The sequence below is a fragment of the Pollachius pollachius genome, assembly GCF_949987615.1.
Source record: "Pollachius pollachius genome assembly, chromosome: 10".
Classification (NCBI taxonomy): domain Eukaryota; kingdom Metazoa; phylum Chordata; class Actinopteri; order Gadiformes; family Gadidae; genus Pollachius; species Pollachius pollachius.
The window spans coordinates 14,731,401-14,751,643 of NC_136943.1; the positions used below are offsets into that span (position 1 = coordinate 14,731,401).

The 20,243-nt window shown below is 45.2% G+C and overlaps 1 protein-coding gene across 1 annotated transcript; it reads left to right on the forward strand.

Moving 5' to 3' along the window:
* The first annotated feature begins 515 nt into the window (after window positions 1-515).
* Window positions 516-14,310, forward strand: polr2b (RNA polymerase II subunit B). The gene is made up of 25 exons (XM_079744550.1): window positions 516-655; window positions 1,117-1,189; window positions 1,464-1,614; window positions 2,114-2,226; window positions 2,353-2,572; window positions 3,517-3,675; window positions 4,023-4,187; window positions 4,276-4,472; window positions 4,786-4,905; window positions 5,059-5,245; window positions 5,474-5,617; window positions 6,058-6,197; window positions 6,601-6,712; window positions 7,051-7,205; window positions 7,453-7,651; window positions 7,927-8,095; window positions 8,334-8,430; window positions 8,714-8,808; window positions 9,281-9,531; window positions 9,934-10,023; window positions 10,912-11,019; window positions 11,685-11,798; window positions 12,234-12,394; window positions 12,577-12,772; window positions 13,914-14,310. Exons 1-25 carry the CDS (start codon window positions 637-639, stop codon window positions 14,001-14,003), a joined length of 3,525 nt encoding a protein of 1,174 aa, XP_079600676.1. The 5' UTR covers window positions 516-636; the 3' UTR covers window positions 14,004-14,310.
* Window positions 14,311-20,243: the final 5,933 nt, after the last annotated feature.

Sequence of the window (20,243 nt, forward strand, 5' to 3'; positions counted from 1 at the left end):
GATTGTTACGGCAGACCTTATTTTTGCACAAGGTTTCCTCTCCGGGCTATCTCTGACATCTAGTGGAATCAACCAGGAAGTACATATCTGATCATTTTAGTGCACTATAACTATGGCGCAAGCTCGGGTGTATAATTGCAGAAATGATGAATAGAATAGTATTATTATTCTAATAATCATTATCCAAAACCAAAATTACAGTACAGCAAATAGTGTTTTCATATGCATTGTCCAATATTTATTTACAATTAGTTGGCTGAAGTTAGATTTGGCTATTCCTATTATTATTTACATTAAGTTAGTCATAACACAGCTGATCACCGAACAATAAACATAGATAGGATATTTGTAGCACAATCTGAGGCTTTGATTTTGAAAGCTCCAAGACCCATATTAACCAGAGCCGTTTAGAAAGATCCCGCTCAGTTGCTCTGTAGTTATTATAATTCCCCACATTGTCGCTTCAGCTGTGAACTTTAATTTTGAAAACGCCAGAACCGGTGATAGCCGGAAGTCACTTTTGTTCTCCGCAGTGTTGTTGTCTTTCCTCCACAGCGCTGTGTGGACTAAGTGAAGTTGGAATAGTTTTACTGACATTTAGTATTTAAATAGCGCCTGGGAGCGTTTTCTGCTACCATGTATGATCCAGATGAGGGTAAGGACGTGTTACATTGAGTGAGTCGTGAACGAGGATATTATAGTGGGCTATGGAGCTCACCTTAGCTTTCATTCATACCAGAGCCAGGCTAATATAACTAGCAGGCTAAGATAGCCGAAGCTAATGGCGCGCTACTTTGACGCGACTTGCTTGAGTTTTGCTCAAATGCTACCTCTATAGCTGGTATATAAAGTTTTTTAGGATTCTAATCCCTTTATTTATCCCTTTGGGAATGTATGTGTTTATAAATGCATTCAAATACAATGTGTATGCATCAGATATGCATAAATATAAGTAACGTCACATGCTTTTTGGGTTTGTCGGGATGGAAGTGTCTCTCTTTCCATTTTCTATATAATAATATAAAACATATCATATAGAAAAATCCAGCTTTCAATTTTAACTTTGATATCATAGTAATTAATTTCCCCTTTGCTGAATCATCTCTCTAATTCCAGAGACCCAGTATGACGAAGATGAAGATGAAATCACCTCCGATTTGTGGCAGGAAGCCTGTTGGATTGTTATCAGGTTGCTAACCTTTCAGATCTATAATTCTGTTGTCATAAGTATGATTAGGAAAATCGAATTGTCTGTTCATGCATTGGCCTTTTGGTTTAGTCTTCAATTTGGCTTAAAATAAAATCTTTGAAGGAGTGTATTGCATGCGTTGTAGTCAATTAATATATGCTACCGTCAGCCATACTTCTTGACACACAGTCTTGTCAGACTTGAACAATATTCAGTACACATTACAGATCTAGTTATTGTTGTTGGTAACAAAATAAATGTCCTCTTCTTGTAGCTCGTACTTTGACGAGAAGGGTCTGGTGCGACAGCAGCTGGACTCATTCGATGAGTTCATCCAGATGTCCGTCCAGAGGATCGTGGAGGACGCCCCACCCATCGACCTGCAGGCTGAGGCACAGCACACCTCCGGGGAGGTGGAGGATCCGGTGAGAGCCACAGCCAATGATAATAATCATCATCATTAATAATAATAATTTTTAATAATATCATTGCTGTTGCACCTCACCCTCCAAGTTCCCTGGTCACATATGGATTTAGTCTTGGGATAGGAAACGTGAATGTCAATTAATTCCATTACACGTTTTCCTTAACATTAAAATAGACTGAAGGGGACTTTAATTGCAGTTGTTTTTCTTATATCGAAGAGGCTGGGAATTATGGGTATGGGGCCAGGCCAATCGAGCGGTCAGGGTGCTCGACTCCCAGGTGAAAGGTTCTGGGTTTGAGTCCCAATGTCTGCGGTCCACCTTTAGGCATCAGTGAGAAAGGAGGCCTCACCTCTACCTGCTGAATGACGTGCATCTGAAATGAACATTCATCATTTGCATTGGTTAAAAGTGTCGGCTTAATGACTAAATAGTAGCAATGGTGGGTTTGGTAGCTTGACACAAAAATCTCATGGCACCTTATTTCTTGCCTACACAGCCACGCTACCTGCTGAAGTTTGAGCAGATCTACCTGTCCAAGCCCACCCACTGGGAGAGAGACGGCGCCCCATCTCCCATGATGCCCAACGAAGCTCGCCTTCGCAACCTCACGTACGTTCTCCTCTCTTCAGACCCAGCATTGGTCCTCACATACTGGACAGGTTTCCCCTGCTTTTTCAGTAAGGTGTGTGTGTGTGTGTTTAACATGTCTTGTCTCCTCCCCCGTGTGGCGTTTAGGTACTCCGCCCCTCTCTACGTGGACATCACCAAAACCATCATCAAGGAGGGCGAGGACCAGCTGCTGACCCAGCACCAGAAGACCTTCATCGGTAAAATCCCTATCATGCTCCGCTCCACCTACTGCCTGCTCAGCGGCCTGACGGATCGTGATCTGTGTGAGCTCAACGAGTGTCCCCTGGACCCCGGGGGCTACTTCATCATCAACGGCTCCGAGAAGGTAAGGGCTTGATAAGAGTGCCGTCGTGGTAACGCTGCTGTGCTTACTTCTGAGCCCAATCCGATCGGAATTGAATTTTTCCTCAAAAGGGATTTGGAGAACCAGTCTGGCTGGTTAACGTGCACCACGAGGAATGTTACTCTAACTAAGTTTATCTTTTAATGGCGCTCTTCCACCGGCGGGTACGCTCCGGACCCAGCACGCCTCAGCCCAGTAGTGAGGGTGCGGTTATAGCCCGGCCCAGTTGCGGCTCGCGTTTCCACCGCAGACAGAGATGAAACCCCGCCCTACCCTTATGGTAGGGCGGGGTTTGAGCCGGATGGCGATAGCCGCGGCAGCTACGTGAGCATCGTGACCTCATAGCAGCCCGACACAGTGACGCCTGCTATTAAATCCAAGGAAAAAGAAGAACGCAACACATTAAAAGAGCCACAATGTAGGACGTCCAAGAAGGACGTCAAACTTTTGCGCAACGTTTTCTTCAATAATCAAAGCTTTCGCCGTTGTACAGAAATACCTTGCGGTCACTGCGTTTGTTTGTTATTATCCCCCTGTCGCGCGGAACTGACAACTCTGTCGACCAATCAACGGACGGCGTGTAGCTCACACTCGCCGGCACCCTTTCAGGCGTCCCAGTACCCCAACAGAGGAGTACTGCGGGACGAGTACGACTCAATACGGCTCAGTCCGGATTCCCCCCACTTTTGGCGGTTGAAATGTCCCCACCTTTGCAGACTGAACAGACCCGCACCCCCCGGTGGAAATGCGCCATAAGACAAGCCTCTATTATCCCCTGAGTGGGAATTTAACCGATTTTCGGCCAAAGTTAATTTTGTTAATGGGATTTGGATTTTCTTTATATTGTTGTTTATGGTTTTGATATCGGGTGTGTTTGTGTGTGTGCATATATATAAAAGGTATCATACATGATCCATTCTTCTCAGGTCCTGATCGCTCAGGAGAAGATGGCCACCAACACAGTGTACGTGTTTGCCAAGAAGGACTCCAAGTACGCCTACACAGGGGAGTGCCGCTCCTGCCTGGAGAACTCGTCCCGCCCCACCAGCTCCATCTGGGTCAGCATGATGGCCAGAGGAGGCCAGGTGAGTACACGCCCACAGCTACCTGTAAACCCTCCTCTGGAAGTACTGTATATCCCCTGTAGTGTGGTGGTGGTTAACCTTTACTCTCACCTGGGCAAACGGAATCTCACCTGTAGAGTAGTTGTGTGGTTTTGGATGAAGTAACCCCAATTAGCTGGCACGATTTCGTCCTTCCGAAACTTCCTTCCTTGTCCTTTAAAATATCGCTATTTAAGAAACACATTGGCACATATACTGGGATTTTCCGGGTGGGTCTCTTTTGGCTGTCAATGTTGGGCATCAAACTGAGAAACTTTTCTGTCCTAACCGGAAACATCTCCCCCTCCTCCCTCCCGTCCTGCTTTCAGGGAGTAAAGAAGAGCGCCATTGGCCAGAGGATCGTGTCCACACTGCCGTACATCCGGCAGGAAGTGCCCATCATCATCGTGTTCCGAGCGCTGGGGTTCGTGTCCGACAGAGACATCCTGGAGCACATCATCTACGACTTCGACGACCCCGAGATGATGGAGATGGTAAACGCTGTGAACCTCCCACCGCTTATAAGGCTCAGATTCCCCAACAAGCCTGTGTGTGTCTAACATCGATCACTGTGTCCGTCAGGTAAAACCCTCTCTGGACGAGGCCTTCGTGATCCAGGAGCAGAATGTGGCGCTCAACTTCATCGGCTCAAGAGGTGCCAAGCCCGGCGTCACCAAGGAGAGGAGGATCAAGTACGCCAAGGAGGTGCTGCAGAAGGAGGTGCTGCCCCACGTGGGAGTGAGCGACTTCTGCGAGACCAAGAAGGCGTACTTCCTGGGGTACGAGAATTCAAAAAAAAGAAATATGTTGAGAAAATAAGAAATATGCACACAATATAGGACTAGATAAAGATGTAAACATTGGTCACAGTTGAGGTACATTGTCATTATTGATGCTAAACATTACGACAGTAAAACATAATTTTATGGTATGCTTCTGAAGCCTTTGCTTTACATAGAAAAAAGTTTACACTGTGTCAAAGTTAATACTTCAACTGGCATCGAGTGAAAGTCAAACACATGATCAAACATGACCTCCCTGTGAGGCTGAAATATGTCAACTTTGCTTTATATTCATCTTTTCTTCTTTCAGGTACATGGTTCACAGACTTCTCTTGGCTGCCCTTGGAAGAAGAGAGCTGGACGACAGGGATCACTATGGCAACAAGAGGCTGGACCTGGCCGGACCGCTATTGGCTTTCCTTTTCAGAGGGTGGGTCTTGACACAATCTATTTTGTTTTCAATGTCTTGATTGGATCTCACATTTATATAACATTTTAATAATTTGGTTTATGGGTTGCTGCAATGGTTGAAGACGTTTTACGTTTGATAAATATCTACGGATTTACCTCTTCTTGTTTCCAGGATGTTCAAGAACCTTCTGAAGGAGATCCGCATCTACGCCCAGAAGTTCATCGACCGCGGGAAGGACTTCAACCTGGAGCTGGCCATCAAGACGCGCATCATCTCTGACGGCCTCAAGTACTCTCTGGCCACAGGCAACTGGGGAGACGTGAAGAAGGCCCATCAGGCCAGGGCGGGAGTATCCCAGGTGAGATAACATGCATCCCCAGCCTACTATCGAGTCATTTACAAGATGCTCTTATCCACACTAACTCAGAGTCGGATGCGTGTCATTAAGAAACAGGCAGGGCTTATCTCTCATGCACAAGGATTTCTACAGGTAGGATGCCGACATTAGGGATGGAAACTAGGGCCCTTTGTGGGTGGGAGCAAATCCACTATCCTGAAACTAAACCAGTGTTTTTTTGTCCATCAGGTGTTGAACAGGTTGACCTTCGCCTCCACGCTGTCTCATCTGCGGCGCCTCAACTCGCCCATCGGCAGGGACGGCAAGCTGGCCAAGCCCCGCCAGCTGCACAACACCCTGTGGGGGATGATCTGTCCCGCCGAGACCCCCGAGGTACGGTGCTCAGGATGTGACTTGTATAACCAAGCATGGCTCTTACAAACCCTCTTTACTGTTCAGTATTTAGCAATTCTGCAGATACGTTTATCCAAATCGAAGGTAGCATCCATTTGTAGAGGCACGTCATTTAGGAGCAGCTTGCTCTAGAAGACATAGAGGTAGACTGCATCAACTTTCGGCCGGTTATCAAACACCTTGACTATGCTGCCCCCACACACAATCAATACTGGAGCAACGACAGGAATCCAGCTCCTACATGCAGAGCAGCTAGGTCAGCCGAAACACAGGGTTGTGTCAGTCAACGTAAAGGGCAATAAGCAATTAATTGTATGACAGACAATAGTATGAGCGATTTATTTGAAGTAGTATGCAGGATGTCTTCCTGGTTGTAAATGCATGTCTCCCCCTCTGTCCCCCCCCCCCCGGTGATGCAGGGCCACGCTGTAGGCCTGGTGAAGAACCTGGCCCTCATGGCCTACATCTCCGTGGGCTCCCAGCCCTCTCCCATCCTGGAGTTCTTGGAGGAGTGGAGCATGGAGAACTTGGAGGAGATCTCTCCGGCTGCCATTGCAGAGTTAGTCACACACACACAAGCCCGCATACAAAGACACACAGACATTTTCGGGGCTCTAAAAGTTGAATATTTTCGTGGAATCGTACTATGGAATATCTTCATCTGTAATATTGAGATGTATCATTTTTTATTGTGGTGTAATGTTAGGGCTAAAGCAACAATAATTGTATGGGTCATATTAAGGAAATAAGCCAAAATATTTTCTTGCTTCTACTCCATGTTGCTGTGCTGATAATAGACCGGCAGCTCAAGGCTGGGTTGGTCGGTGATTTCACATGTCTGATTGATCGGGGGTGTCTGATTGATCATGTCTGATTGATCGGGGGTGTCTGATTGATCATGTCTGATTGATCGGGGGGTGTCTGATTGATCATCTCTGATTGATCGGGGTGTCTGATTGCAGCGCCACTAAGATCTTTGTGAACGGCTGCTGGGTGGGGATTCACAAGGACCCGGAGCAGCTGATGAACACCCTGAGGAAGCTCCGCAGGCAGATGGACATCATCGTCTCTGAGGTAACCGGGACCAAGACTATTATGGGCTGTTGGGCAGCACGGGGCCTCTTTCTCCTAAACTAATCTCCTGTTGAGTGTATGAATCAAGAATAGGACTTATATGATAATATCATGAATATCTTCATTTAGTCCTTTTTACTTTTTATTGAACCAATATAGAATATTCTGTAATGAAACGTATGAGATTGTGAGTGGAGTAGCTGCTGAAATAAACCTGGAGGCGCCTTCTACGTTGTTGTTCCAACCCTTCATCAGGGAAGCCACAATCATCAAGATATACTAATTGGAATAGTGTGAATGCATTGACGCGGTGGATGTGTGTGTGTGTGCGTTCCCAGGTGTCGATGATCCGGGACATCCGAGAGCGAGAGATCCGGATCTACACGGACGCCGGCCGCATCTGTCGCCCCCTGCTGATCGTGGAGAAACAGAAGCTGCTGCTGAAGAGGAGACACATCGACCAGCTCAAGGAGCGAGAGTACAACAACTACAGGTGAGCTGACCCTAGACGCCGTCACCGCCCGCTCCGACGGGGCGTCGCTCCACAGGGCGGAAAAAAACATTCAGTGTCCAAAAGTCAACGTGCAAAGAATGACGTCATCGTTTGTGTGAAAGTGGTGAGCCGCAGCCATCCAGAATTTAAATCTTGGCGATATGTAAGCTACCTGAGGCTTATTGAACGCAACACCCTATGGCTGCTGCCGAGTGACCGCAATGGTCTTAACGCGGGCGCGTGTCAGTTGGCAGGACCTCGTAGCCAGTGGCGTGGTGGAGTACATCGACACCCTGGAGGAGGAGACGGTCATGCTGGCCATGACCCCCGATGACCTCCAGGAGAAGGGCGTGGCCTACTGCTCCACCTACACCCACTGTGAGATCCACCCCTCCATGATCCTGGGGGTCTGCGCCTCCATCATCCCCTTCCCCGATCACAACCAGGTATCAGCAATATGGCCCTAAGTGATGCAGTGTGTGTGTGTGTGTGTAGTGCGCGGTCTAGACTTTGTGGTTTAAATTGTGAGAGAAGGTCAACACAGTATGATCCACTTGTAAGAGCTCTGTTCCTTGTAGGTTGTTTATAGGGAAAAGGCATTTCAGCTCATTTTTTCTACGTACTGAAGGCAACTAGCCAAAGAAAGGGTTGATGAAGCTGGTCAGATACTCTGCTATAATTATCAATTTATGACAATTTCGCTGTTATCTCCTTCGTGCAGTCTCCCAGGAACACATACCAGTCTGCTATGGGTAAGCAGGCCATGGGCGTGTACATCACCAACTTCCACGTGCGCATGGACACACTGGCCCATGTGCTGTACTACCCCCAGAAACCTCTGGTGACCACCCGCTCCATGGAGTACCTGCGCTTCAGAGAACTGCCAGCAGGTGGGGCTGTTCGCCTTTATTTATCGTCTACTCGTTAGAAACTTCCATTCCCAATGGTTTTATATTTGTATGATTTTGGTGATTGATTGGAATACCTACATCTTATGGAGTCTAGAATTTACTCTTAATTTTAATTAAATATTTTGTATTTTACAATATAAGTGTAAAAAGGTGCAATATTACATTTTTGAATGCTAGCAATTTCTGGAATGATTTGAACTTTGGGGGTGTGTGTCAGGCATCAACTCCATCGTGGCCATCGCTTCCTACACGGGTTACAACCAGGAGGACTCGGTCATCATGAACAGGTCTGCCGTAGACCGGGGATTCTTCAGGTCAGTCAACTCCTCCGTCTGCATGGCTACGTCTCTTTCATTTAGCCCATGACCCTGGACATTTGTATCTTGGGGTAAAACAACGCCGTTTGATTGTAATTTATTCGGCCTTCTCCAAGGGCATCAAACTATTTTAGTGATGATCACTTATAGACTCAAACATGCCTCAATAAACCTGAGTCTGAACCACTCCGAGTGACTCCAGGTCTGTCAGCAGGTCACACAGTGGTGGTGGGGATGAGGAGGGACTGCTAGGTTTACAGGTGCTTATGTTGTCCTGCAGGTCTGTGTTCTACCGCTCCTACAAAGAGCAGGAGTCCAAGAAGGGCTTCGACCAGGAGGAGATCTTTGAGAAGCCCACCCGGGAAACCTGCCAGGGTACGTGGAGCGCACAGCGCTCAGGAGCGCCACAGCCGCTGTTCCAGTCGCTATGGGGACCAAAACAAAACCATTGTGTTTTTAGTTTCATTCATCTAATGTACTTTGATCAAAATGTGGGCTTCCCTTCAGTAAAGCTTGACCGCTAAATGGTTACCAATGTCTTATTAAGATAACATCGACTTCATTAGCAAACATCATTAACCCCAGAAGGGAAATTCAGGCGTCCCAGCCGAAGAATTGGAGGGCAGTAAAATCATTAAAAAGAAAAGAAATGTACAACAAGAACAATAACAAAATGCCGGATGTGAATGTTAACCTTTACATCCCATGCTAAATGTATACGATACGCCACATTGTACCAGGTTGAAAGTGCATCATGTAGCATTTAATCATCATCGACTTTGGCATCAAACAAAACGCCCTCCTTCATACCCTCTGTGTAACAAGCCCCTCCCCCTGTCCCCACCAGGCATGCGACACGCCATCTACGACAAGCTGGACGACGACGGGCTGATTGCGCCGGGTGTGCGCGTCTCCGGCGAGGACGTGATCATCGGCAAAACGGTGACGCTGCCGGAGAACGACGACGAACTGGACAGCACAAACCGCCGCTACACCAAGCGCGACTGCAGCACCTTCCTGCGCACCAGCGAGACGGGCATCGTGGACCAGGTCATGGTCACTCTCAACCAGGAGGGCTACAAGTTCTGCAAGATCAGGGTGAGCGCAGACCGGTGGGGGTGGTCCCAGAGCTGGTTCATGAGGACATGAAGGCACAATTGTTAGGGTTTAAATAGTCTCACAAAATCACAATTATTGTTCTTAACAAGAATCCGTTCAACAGAATGAATAATTTTGTACTCATAAAGTCTAATGCACCAAGCGAATTCTAGCACACACACACAGTCGTGATATCCTGCCCTCGAGGAGCGTCTGTCATTCTATATCAATCAGTCAAAACCAGATCATTAAACCCTCAAATTTTACGAGCTGCAGAGTGGTGGCTGTTGACAAATGGGGTATGCGTAACTCTTCCCCTGTTCCAGCCCAGCTGGACAGTCCCTCAGAGCTGCGTGTCATGCTGCCTGTCTCTGTCTCTCTCTCCATCTCCCCTGGCCACAGGTCCGCTCCGTCCGCATCCCCCAGATCGGAGACAAGTTTGCCAGCCGACACGGCCAGAAGGGTACCTGCGGAATCCAGTACCGACAAGAGGTAAAACCACATCCTCATACACGGAGTGGGAATTGGGAGGGATGGGCTCGGGTAAACCAATCATGAAGATTTGCAAAAGCGTTAATATTCTTCCTTTATTTTTCGTGCGTCTTAGTGTGTTTACATTAATGAAATCTGTTGATATTCAAATATTAAAAATTACATTATCTTTTACAAACTGTACTCGTGCATTTATAAGTTAATTTCCCAAACTGCCTTTCTAAGCACATAGTGAACTGGAGTAGATTGTGAAATGCGCACCCCTATGTACTGATTCATTAGTTTATTTTGAATCAGGAATCAAGAATCGTTTTTGAATTGAATCGTGACCCTCAAGAATCAAAATTGAGTTGAGAGATACCAAAAGATTCACACCCCGAGGTTGTAGGCCCGAGGTTGGCGTGTCTGACCGAGGAGCCCAAAGGATTCTGGGTTTAAACCCCGTTGTCAATAGGGAGCAAGAGACAACCCCCCCCCCCCGAGCAAGAGACAAACCGCTACCTGCTCATTCATGATGCATCTCATTCCAATATAATCTCCTTAGTCTCTGACTAAAGCTAAGTAACTAAATGGTGAATAAACACGGGTAGACCATCTTCTAGACCCATAGTTTCCCTGACCTTTTGTTACCTATCTACCTACCTTTAATCAAACTCGCAAACCAGCCCATTCTGCTTCTCTGCATGTTAGCACTAGCTCTTTATTAATCCGGAGAGCCTGCTGCGGCTCATGTGTGGTAACAATTTCCCTTTGTAAAGCGGTCTTAGAAAGCACAACAAGGATTGGGTTTCGTGTAAGACAATAGAGGGCCTCCAACAGGGGTTCTCTCAATTCAAAGAGCAGTCCGTGGGTGTTGTCTTATAGCGTCTTTGTGTGTTTGCTCTGTAGGACATGCCCTTCACGTGTGAGGGAATCACGCCTGACATCATCATCAACCCCCACGCCATCCCCTCTCGAATGACAGTCGGTCACTTGATCGAGTGTCTGCAGGGCAAGGTAATTGTGTGTGTGTGTGAGAGAGACAGACAAAAAGTTATAGTGCTGCACAACCTAGTTTCAGAGTATAGAATCTGAAATTGAAGGTTAACAATTCGGTAGATAAATGTATTTCTAAAGGTCCCGGTGTGTGTGTGTCAACACTTAAAGTGGCTATATAAATGCACTCTATGGAGCATCCATCTCCATCCAACAATCTGTCTACACTGTTGATGTTGTCCAGTATCCTGTTTACTTTAAGGCTGGATCTTGTATCACAGTACGCCTTGAGAGCCAATCACAGCTAGCCCCATGCTGACGCCGTTGCTGTGTTCAGCCCGGCCCAAGGTCACACTGTCGACCAGTGCGACTGTAGTATATTGGGTATACTGAGATTAACTAGCCGGACACCGACGTTACTCTAGGCATGTTTATTGTCGACCCAGGCACAGGGCACTCCAGCATAGTGATCATACATCAACATGTGTAGCTCAGGATAGCAGGTTCTTGTAGACAGCAATAGCACTACTGCCCCTAGTGGTTGGATGTCAGTATACCACATTCCTTCCTCCCCTAATTCTGAACCAACTCATTTAGTTAAATCTTTTTGAAATGAAACACTGTACCATGTAAACCGTTGTCGTGATTCCGTCTCATTCTGTCCCTTTTCCCCTGTGCATGCGCAGGTTTCTGCAAACAAGGGCGAGATCGGCGACGCCACGCCGTTCAACGACGCGGTCAACGTGCAGAAGGTCTCCAACCTGCTGTCCGAGTACGGCTACCACCTGAGGGGTAACGAGGTAAAGCTAGAGCCCTCGTTCTCTTCTGTACCGCTCTCCATTGAGATGGTGTTACCGTTGACAATATGTATGGTTGTTGTCTGTTCCCACAAATGAATGGCTGGCTCAAATTGGAACGTGGGAAATGGATACAGACTAACACCCGTTTGTTCGTTCATTCATTCACTATTTGAGTGTGTTTGAGGGGTGCATGAGCAGCTCTGTGTAACTCACTGAGGAAACACTGGGGGTTGTGTACACTGCTATGTCATACTGGATTCCGTTTAACGTTTTTGTTGTGTGGTACCCGTTCGGGCCTTGATACGAAGTCGGAGCTAGCGATACTCCAGACCCCTGATTGGTTAATATTAGGCATTGTGCCACAGAGCCCTCCCCCTCCCACTCCCACAGGTCTGATATGTCGGCTCACTGGCGCTCTCTGTCTCTCCAATGCAGGTTCTCTACAACGGCTTCACCGGCCGCAAGCTCACCTCCCAGATCTTCATCGGGCCCACATACTACCAGCGCCTCAAGCACATGGTGGACGACAAGATCCACTCCCGGGCCCGAGGGCCGGTCCAGATCCTCAACAGACAGCCCATGGAGGGCAGATCGCGGTAGGAACCAATTGCCTTCCTTTGTCTCGCACCTCGTATTACCAACATTCTGTCTCTCTCTCTTTACCTCTTTATTTGTCCGATGCGCTCTCTTTCTTGCTGGTCCATCTGTCTCACCTCTCTCTCACTCTCTTTATTTCCCTCCTCCTCCGTCCTTCTCATACTCTCTCCCCTCCTCCCAGTGATGGCGGTCTGCGTTTCGGTGAGATGGAGCGTGATTGTCAGATCGCCCACGGCGCTGCCCAGTTCCTGAAGGAGCGTCTGTTCGAGGCGTCCGACCCCTACCAGGTGCACGTGTGCAACCTGTGCGGCCTCATGGCCATCGCCAACACGCGCACCCACACCTACGAGTGTCGCGGCTGCCGCAACAAAACCCAGGTACGCCAACGGGCCACGGCCACTTCCCTTGTTGCACACGTCTCCCTCTGAGCCACTGCTCTGTTTTCCTGTCTGCGTTAGTCATGGTCATGTATCCAAACAAAATGCAATCAATGAATGACTTGTTAATTACTTATTAACATCAACAAACTTGCAACTTCAGTAACACACAGCAGTCGCTGTGGGCCTTAAAGGGTAATTCCGGTGTAAAATAGATTTGGGATATGTTTTGTATGACCACCAGTTGAAAGGTTCGTTTTGGACCACAAAAAACGCATATAGACGCTTTCTTCAGTTGGCTGTTTTCAGCCGATTCTATCAAAAGGCTATAAACTTGGAATGATGGGGGCACTGGTTATGGTAAAAACTAAATCGCTATTTTAAACCACTTAAAAGGCTAAAAGTAGCCCGACACTTCTTTGGTAGTATAATAAGGGTCTTAACATATAAAATGAGGCATTGGTACTTTGTAAGTGTACAGATTGTTTATTAAAAAGGACATTTTATACACACAATACCATCAGTAGATCACCCGTTGACACCATTTTGTTTTTAAGACTCGATAGGTAGATTGACGAACAGAGATTGTGACATCCGTCAGCAACACGCAAGCTCTGTGTTCGCCAATCTACTTATCGAGTCTTCAAAACAAATTGGCGTAGACGGGTGATCTACTGATGGTATTGTGTGTATAAAATGTCCTTTTTAATAAACAATCTGTACACTTACAAAGTTCTCGATGCCTTGTTTTATATGTTAAGACCCTTATACTACAAAAGTTTCGGGCTACTTTTAGCCTTTTAAGTGGTTTAAAATAGCGATTTAGTTTTTACATAACCAGTGCTTCCATCGTTCCAAGTTTATAGCGTTTTGATAGAATCGGCTAAAAACAGCCAACTGAAGAAAGCGTCTGTATGCGTTTTTTGTGCTCCAAAACTAACTTTAACTCGTTATCATACAAAACATATCACAAATCCATTTTACACCGGAATTACCCTTTAAGTGACTAGGGGTAGTGACGCGAATTTGTGGCTGAGAAAGAACTAAGCACAGAATGCTGCTTGTCGCCATGCTGCTGAATAAGCCACACCTCCTCAGCATGACTTTTTTTTAGTAAGCGTTTTGTCCTCCGTGGTCTCAGATCTCGCTGGTGCGGATGCCCTACGCCTGCAAGCTCCTCTTCCAGGAGCTGATGTCCATGAGCATCGCCCCTCGCATGATGACCTCCTAGGGGCCGGGGTCGAGGTCACCGCCTGCCAACCCGGGTCCGGCCGGTCAGACCGTGGTTCTGGGCTTCCGTGAAACACGTGGAGCTCCGCCGGTGTGGAGGAATGTCCCGGACGGATCTAAAATGTCCACTTCACACGACAAATGGAAAAGATAGACTCACCAGTAACGCGTAAACTGAAACTCTGTGGAGCTGTTTTACTTTCTTTTTAGGTCTTGTGAAGTCCGGTGTTCTGAGAGAGTTCTGGGGAATCATATTGATAGTCATGTTCTCTGTTTTGTAAAATTTGAATAAATCTTGCTTTTTGTGACCTGGGTTTCATTGCCGTTTGATTAAGTAAGTTAAACTAATGTGTTTTCTGTGGCTGTTTCTATGCCTAACTTGAACGTGACTTAACAAAAAGTCACATCACTGTTTTTTAAATCCAATCAGAAATGTATTGAATATTTTCAGCAAATGCTGATTTCAGCCAATCTGAAACCATTGCAACCACGTGTGTTTCTTGCATGGGGAACTAAGATTAAGGAACCTGTGCCCAAAGGCAAAAGTCAAGCAAGAGGATGAAAGGGGCCCAACGCTTATGACCTTAGCTGAGGGTGTTTGAGGTCTTTTTTCCTCTCTCGTTTTGAAGGCTAATCACTGCGCCGTTCGTTTCAATGGGACGCGACGGTCTGAACTTTCAACAATAGGCTTTACATAGTTATACTTTGAAATTCGTCCCAGCATTCATACCACAGATACACTTCGGTCTATAGCAGATAACTAGGTTGGTGGTAGATATGGGCGATATGGCCTAAAATCCATATTGCGATATACATTGCAGCCTCTTGCGATAACGATATATATCACGATATAAAATCATACAATAACCGTTTCAGAACAGGTTACATAGACCCTAAGGAAAGCCAAACTGCTAAATGTATTTAAAAAAAAGACAAATATAGTATGTCATTTCGAGAACATTTATTGTGAAACACTAATCATACAACATAATGTTGCAGATAAATAAAATTAGTATTGAGTTTCTTTCCTTTAGTGCAAACCATTCTAAAAGGCACTACACTTAGTTTAAGTCCTTGGTTCTTAAATGCCACCCAAGATGCAGAGAACAGGAAAAACGGGTGTCTTTCTAGATAAGGAACAGACACTGTACTGACAATTAGGGATGGGCATGATTAATTGATGATCGATCATTGATTGTTAAGATTTTTGTCGATTATGTGATATTTTTAACCATCAAAAGGAGGTTGACCAAGCCGGAGAGGTGGTCTTGGAGACGTTGCTCAACATGGAGCAAAGAGGTGACGGAACGTCTTTTGGATATTTGGGTCCGATATCCAAAAGACATTCCGTCTCCTCTTTGCTCCATGTTGAGCCACCACCCGACAGTCCGACAAAAGCAAGTAAAAAGTATGCTGGAAAACATAACTTAAAAAGGCCGATGCATTTAGCACATTCCGAGTCAGGATGAGGGAGAAGGAGTTGGACCAGTCCGCAGATCAATGTATATCACGCTGGATATCCATGATTGCTGACTTTCACCGGTGCTTCCCCCCCCCCCCCCCCCTTTTTCTTTAACGCTTTACAACGCCCCAGACATTTTTGTCCAATTATTTAACCCATTCAGACCGGATCACGCATCTGTGCGTGTTTACCTTTAAAACCGGATTGCGCATCAATGCGTGTTTACCATTAACCCATTTGTACCGGCTGCGCGGAGCAACATTGTATCTACTAAATACAATGTTGCGCCGCACAGCAGCCGGTACAAATGGGTTAACGTTCTTTGCACACATGCAGGTTTGTTGACGAATTCTGGCACTGTTGCGAAAATTGCAATGTGAAAAGGAATTGCACCAAACCAAGAATCAAACATTGTATTTTGCGTCATCAACATGCACTATCGCGATAGAATTAAAATCTCTATCGTAGGCCATTTTTGTATCGTTTATATCGTATATCGCGCATTACTAGTTGGTGGCTCACATTTTAATGCATTTTTCACAATTTACTACCTGATCTTCGAAAATGATGAGCCGAAGCTGCTAACGTTAAAGTACCATAAAGTAACAAAAGTCCATCGGGTTGCTGATTTGGCCCAAGCTTCTCAAGTTAAAGTCCAGCTGGTTGCTGATTGGCTCACCAAACAGATCATTGCTAGACAGATGCTGGACAGTCTTCTTCTCTGTTTTGATAACAAAGTAAAAAAGGAACATGTGCATGCAAAAAAGGCACGACAGAGGCACCCAAAGCGTGAGATTGAGTCAAAATGCAGTTAAAAATTTGCTAAAGTAGGTACTCGAAATGGATGAAATAAATAACTCATTCATGGTTTTTAGCTCGCATTCTTGTTTTGAAAATGAAGAAAAAACGAAGAAACCGTGGCCTGCTTTTGCGTAGGGACAATGAAAGCGACACCGAGACGGAACGCACACATTTACATACCTCTGAAAGGACAAGATTCCACCACCATTAAATGTCTCTTAAACTGTCTGGAGGATGTCAAAACTTGGATGGCCTTACATTTTTTGAGCTTCAATGACAGCAAAACGGAGGTCCTATTATTAGCACCAGGTACTACTTGTAACACCAATTTCTAAAGTAAAACCTTTTCTAACTGTCACTGACTTTGAAAAAGTAATCCATGCATTTGTAACTCCCAGGCCGGACTACTTTAATTTCCTATATGTTGGTCTCAACAAAGCCACCCTTTTATTTTTTTTTTAATTTTTGCTTGACTTTATTGCAAATCTTAGTAAACTCACTAGGTGGAGCTATTGTTCGAACAAGTCAGGTGACTCCCCATTACAAGAGCAATCAAAGAAATAAAATCCCGCCCGTAAGAAAAGATGGCAGAAACAAAGAAACGGAAGATCGAAAGTGAGTGCAGAAAATTTCAGCCACGCTGGGAAAATGAATACTTCTTCACAGAAGTCAAGGGGAAGTGTGTCTGTTTAATTTGTAAGGAAAGTGTTGCCACGATGAAGGATTACAATGTAAGAAGACACTATGAAACTAAACATCAGTGCAGCTACGTGTCCTATACTGGTGCCGAGCAACAAAATAAAGTGAAACAGATGGCAGCAAGCCTGCAAACTCAACAGTTTTTTAGCCGGGCCAACAAAACACAAGAAAGTGCCACAATGGCTAGCTATGAGGTAGCAAAACTGATTGCACAACATGGGAAACCTTTCTCCGATGGTGAACTTGTGAAGCAGTGTCTCACAAAAGTTGCTGAAATAATGTGCCCTGAGAAAATGCAGGAATTTAACAATGTGAGCATGTCCAGGAACACTGTTGTGCGGAGAATTGAAGACCTATCTGCAAACGTAAGACACCAAGTGTTGGAAAAAGCCTGTGCTTTGGATTTTTATTCAATCGCATGTGACGAGAGCACAGATGCCACCGACACCGCTCAGCTATTGATATTTTTGAGGGGAGTTGACAACTCTTGCACTACGGAGGAGCTGCTTGATCTGAGGAGTTTAAAGGGCACAACAACGGGAACTGACATGTTTGAAGCTGTGTTAGATGCAATTGAGAAGACCGGACTTAAATGGGACAAGATGTGTGGAGTAACAACTGATGGGGCTCCGGCTATGACAGGCGAGCGTAAAGGAATGGCCTCTTTGGTGTGCGCAAAGGTCCGAGAGTGTGGAGGCGCCGCTGTTAAAATGCACTGTATCGTCCACCAGGAAGCCCTCTGTGCCAAGACAGTCCAGCTTGGCGATGTGATGAACACGGTTGTGTAAACCGCCAACATTATTAGAGCACGAGGGCTCTACCACAGAGAATTCCAAGCTTTCCTGTCTGATGTAGATGCTGAATACGGGGACCTACTCTACGATTCGGAAGTGCGCTGGCTTAGTCACGGCGCCGTGCTGAAGCGGTTTTATTCACTGAGGTCGGAAATCTACCAGTTTTTGAAAGAGAAGGACCGACCTCTTCCTGAGCTGAATGACCCTCTTTGGTCGGCAGACCTGGCTTTTTTAGTCGATGTTACAGCCCATCTCAACACACTGAACAAGAGCCTATAAGGAAAAGCCCAACTTGTGCCACAACTGTATGCGCACATGAAATCATTCTGTGTCAAGCTCCGTCTATTTGAGACACAACTACGCAACTTCAATGTTGCGCATTTCCCCACGCTGTCAGAAATCAATGCTGCTTTTCCAGAGGCAAATATTTCTGCTAAAAAGGATAAATACGTGTCTGTGATCGCAACTCTCATGACAGAGTTCAGTCGGCGTTTCCAAGATTTTTCTAACATTGAAAAAGAAATAAAGCTGTTCTCGACTCCCTTCCTGATGGCCGCAGAAGACGTGCAAGAGACTCTGCAGATGGAACTGATCGAAATGCAGTGTGATGACCATCTGGAGAATCAGCACCAGCTTCTCTCCCTACCTGACTTCTAGCGGAGCTTGGAAAAGGCCAAGTTTCCTATGATGACGCGCCACGCAAAAAGATTGATGAGCCTGTTCGGCTCAACATATATATGTGAGCAAGCATTTTCTCTTTTAACCCTGAACAAAAGCAGATTGAGAAGCAAAATGACAGACAGCCATCTCTGTGACGTCCTTCGCACCTCAACCACCAAACTTACGCCGGACCTGCCAGCCATCCTTCAGTCCAAAGCGCAGCATCACTGCTCCCACTGAGTGTAACGTGTTCCCACTGTAGGCGAGTTAAAAATATATTACACAGCATTCATATGTTAATACAGTATGAGACAAAAAAAAAGAAAAAAATATATGGAAATTACACACGAATGGTACATGTCTACCTGTAATATTTATTTTATTTCTTTGCACTTCATTTGAGTTTGTATAGTAATACTTACATGTTATGTTTGCTTTTACTTAACAAGTATAGAAAACAATAAGACTTTTGAGTTCACTTTTTGAATGTGAAGAAGTTGTTTACTACTATTTCTGCCTTTAATACTTTTTTCAAAAACAATGTACCTATGTAAATACTGTTGAAAGAGAATTATTTACTTCTCTTTTCAGGGTGTTACAGAGACGGACAGAAATGCCCTGATTTAACTGGTTAAAAATAATAAATACGTCATCTATAAACAAAGATATAAATGCATCAAGTTATTGTGGTTTCATATGGTTAATGTGTTATTTTTGCCAAGTGGCCCAGCCCTTCGTAGATTTTTCTGTATGTGGCCCTCAGTGAAAAAAGTTTGGACACCCCTGCCCTAAACTATGGAACAGCTTGTCATTGCATGTTCAATCGTCCCCCTTTGCAGCTATTTTTAAATCAAATCTTAAGACCCATCTCTACGCTATTGCCTTTAATTCAGTATAACCTTTCTTTTACCTAATTTTTATCTCGTCTTTTAGTCTTTTGATCCTGATTGCACATTTATTCATTGCATTGTGGCAACTTCTAGCCTACATTATCATTATTACTGTGATTATTACTATTGTTACTATTATTATCGTCGTCTCAAATGATTGATGGTTACTCGTTTTATTGTTGTTGTATCTGTAGTTTGTTTTATAGCACTTTGGTCATGGTCTTTAAATGTGCTTTACATTACATTTACCAAAAACGAAGGATTTATTATTGTTGTGGACTTATTGCTTATAAATGAAATAACTTATTCATGGATATAATGGCTTTTGGGATTTGCCCAATGTAATATAATACATTTGCTGTAAGTATTATGACTGTGTCTTCATTTATGTCTTCTATTATTCTTGTTTTGGACTTATTGCTCATAATAGAAGGGACAAGCATGTAACATAAAAAGTTGAATATATATAGTCAGTGCATAGAATTAGAACAGCACAAAGGCATGACAGTGTTACAAAGCTGTGAATGGGACAGACTAATTTGTGTTTTCCTGAAACCATATGACAGGCAGCAGACACACTATAGGCCTATAACTTGAGTGTGAATAGACCCAGAATAGCTTGACAGTGTGTTGTACAGCTGTGAGTGTGTGTTAGGCCTATACAACAAGTCAGTGTACTGACCGAGAGGTGTGGCATGGTGGTTGGACCGGTGTTTGTAGCAAGCCAAGGTCCCGGTCCTTGTGGAGGGTAAAGTAACTGTCTGTCGAAACACACTCACCAGCATTTATACCACATGTGCTCTAGGGTCTACACTAGCATATGACTGGGTTGTCTGATTACAGTTTAATGCAATTTGCCAGCTCTCGTTTTGAAGGCTAATCACCGCGCCAATCGTTTCTGTACTGTGTGCACTTTCTATAATTCGAGATAGAGG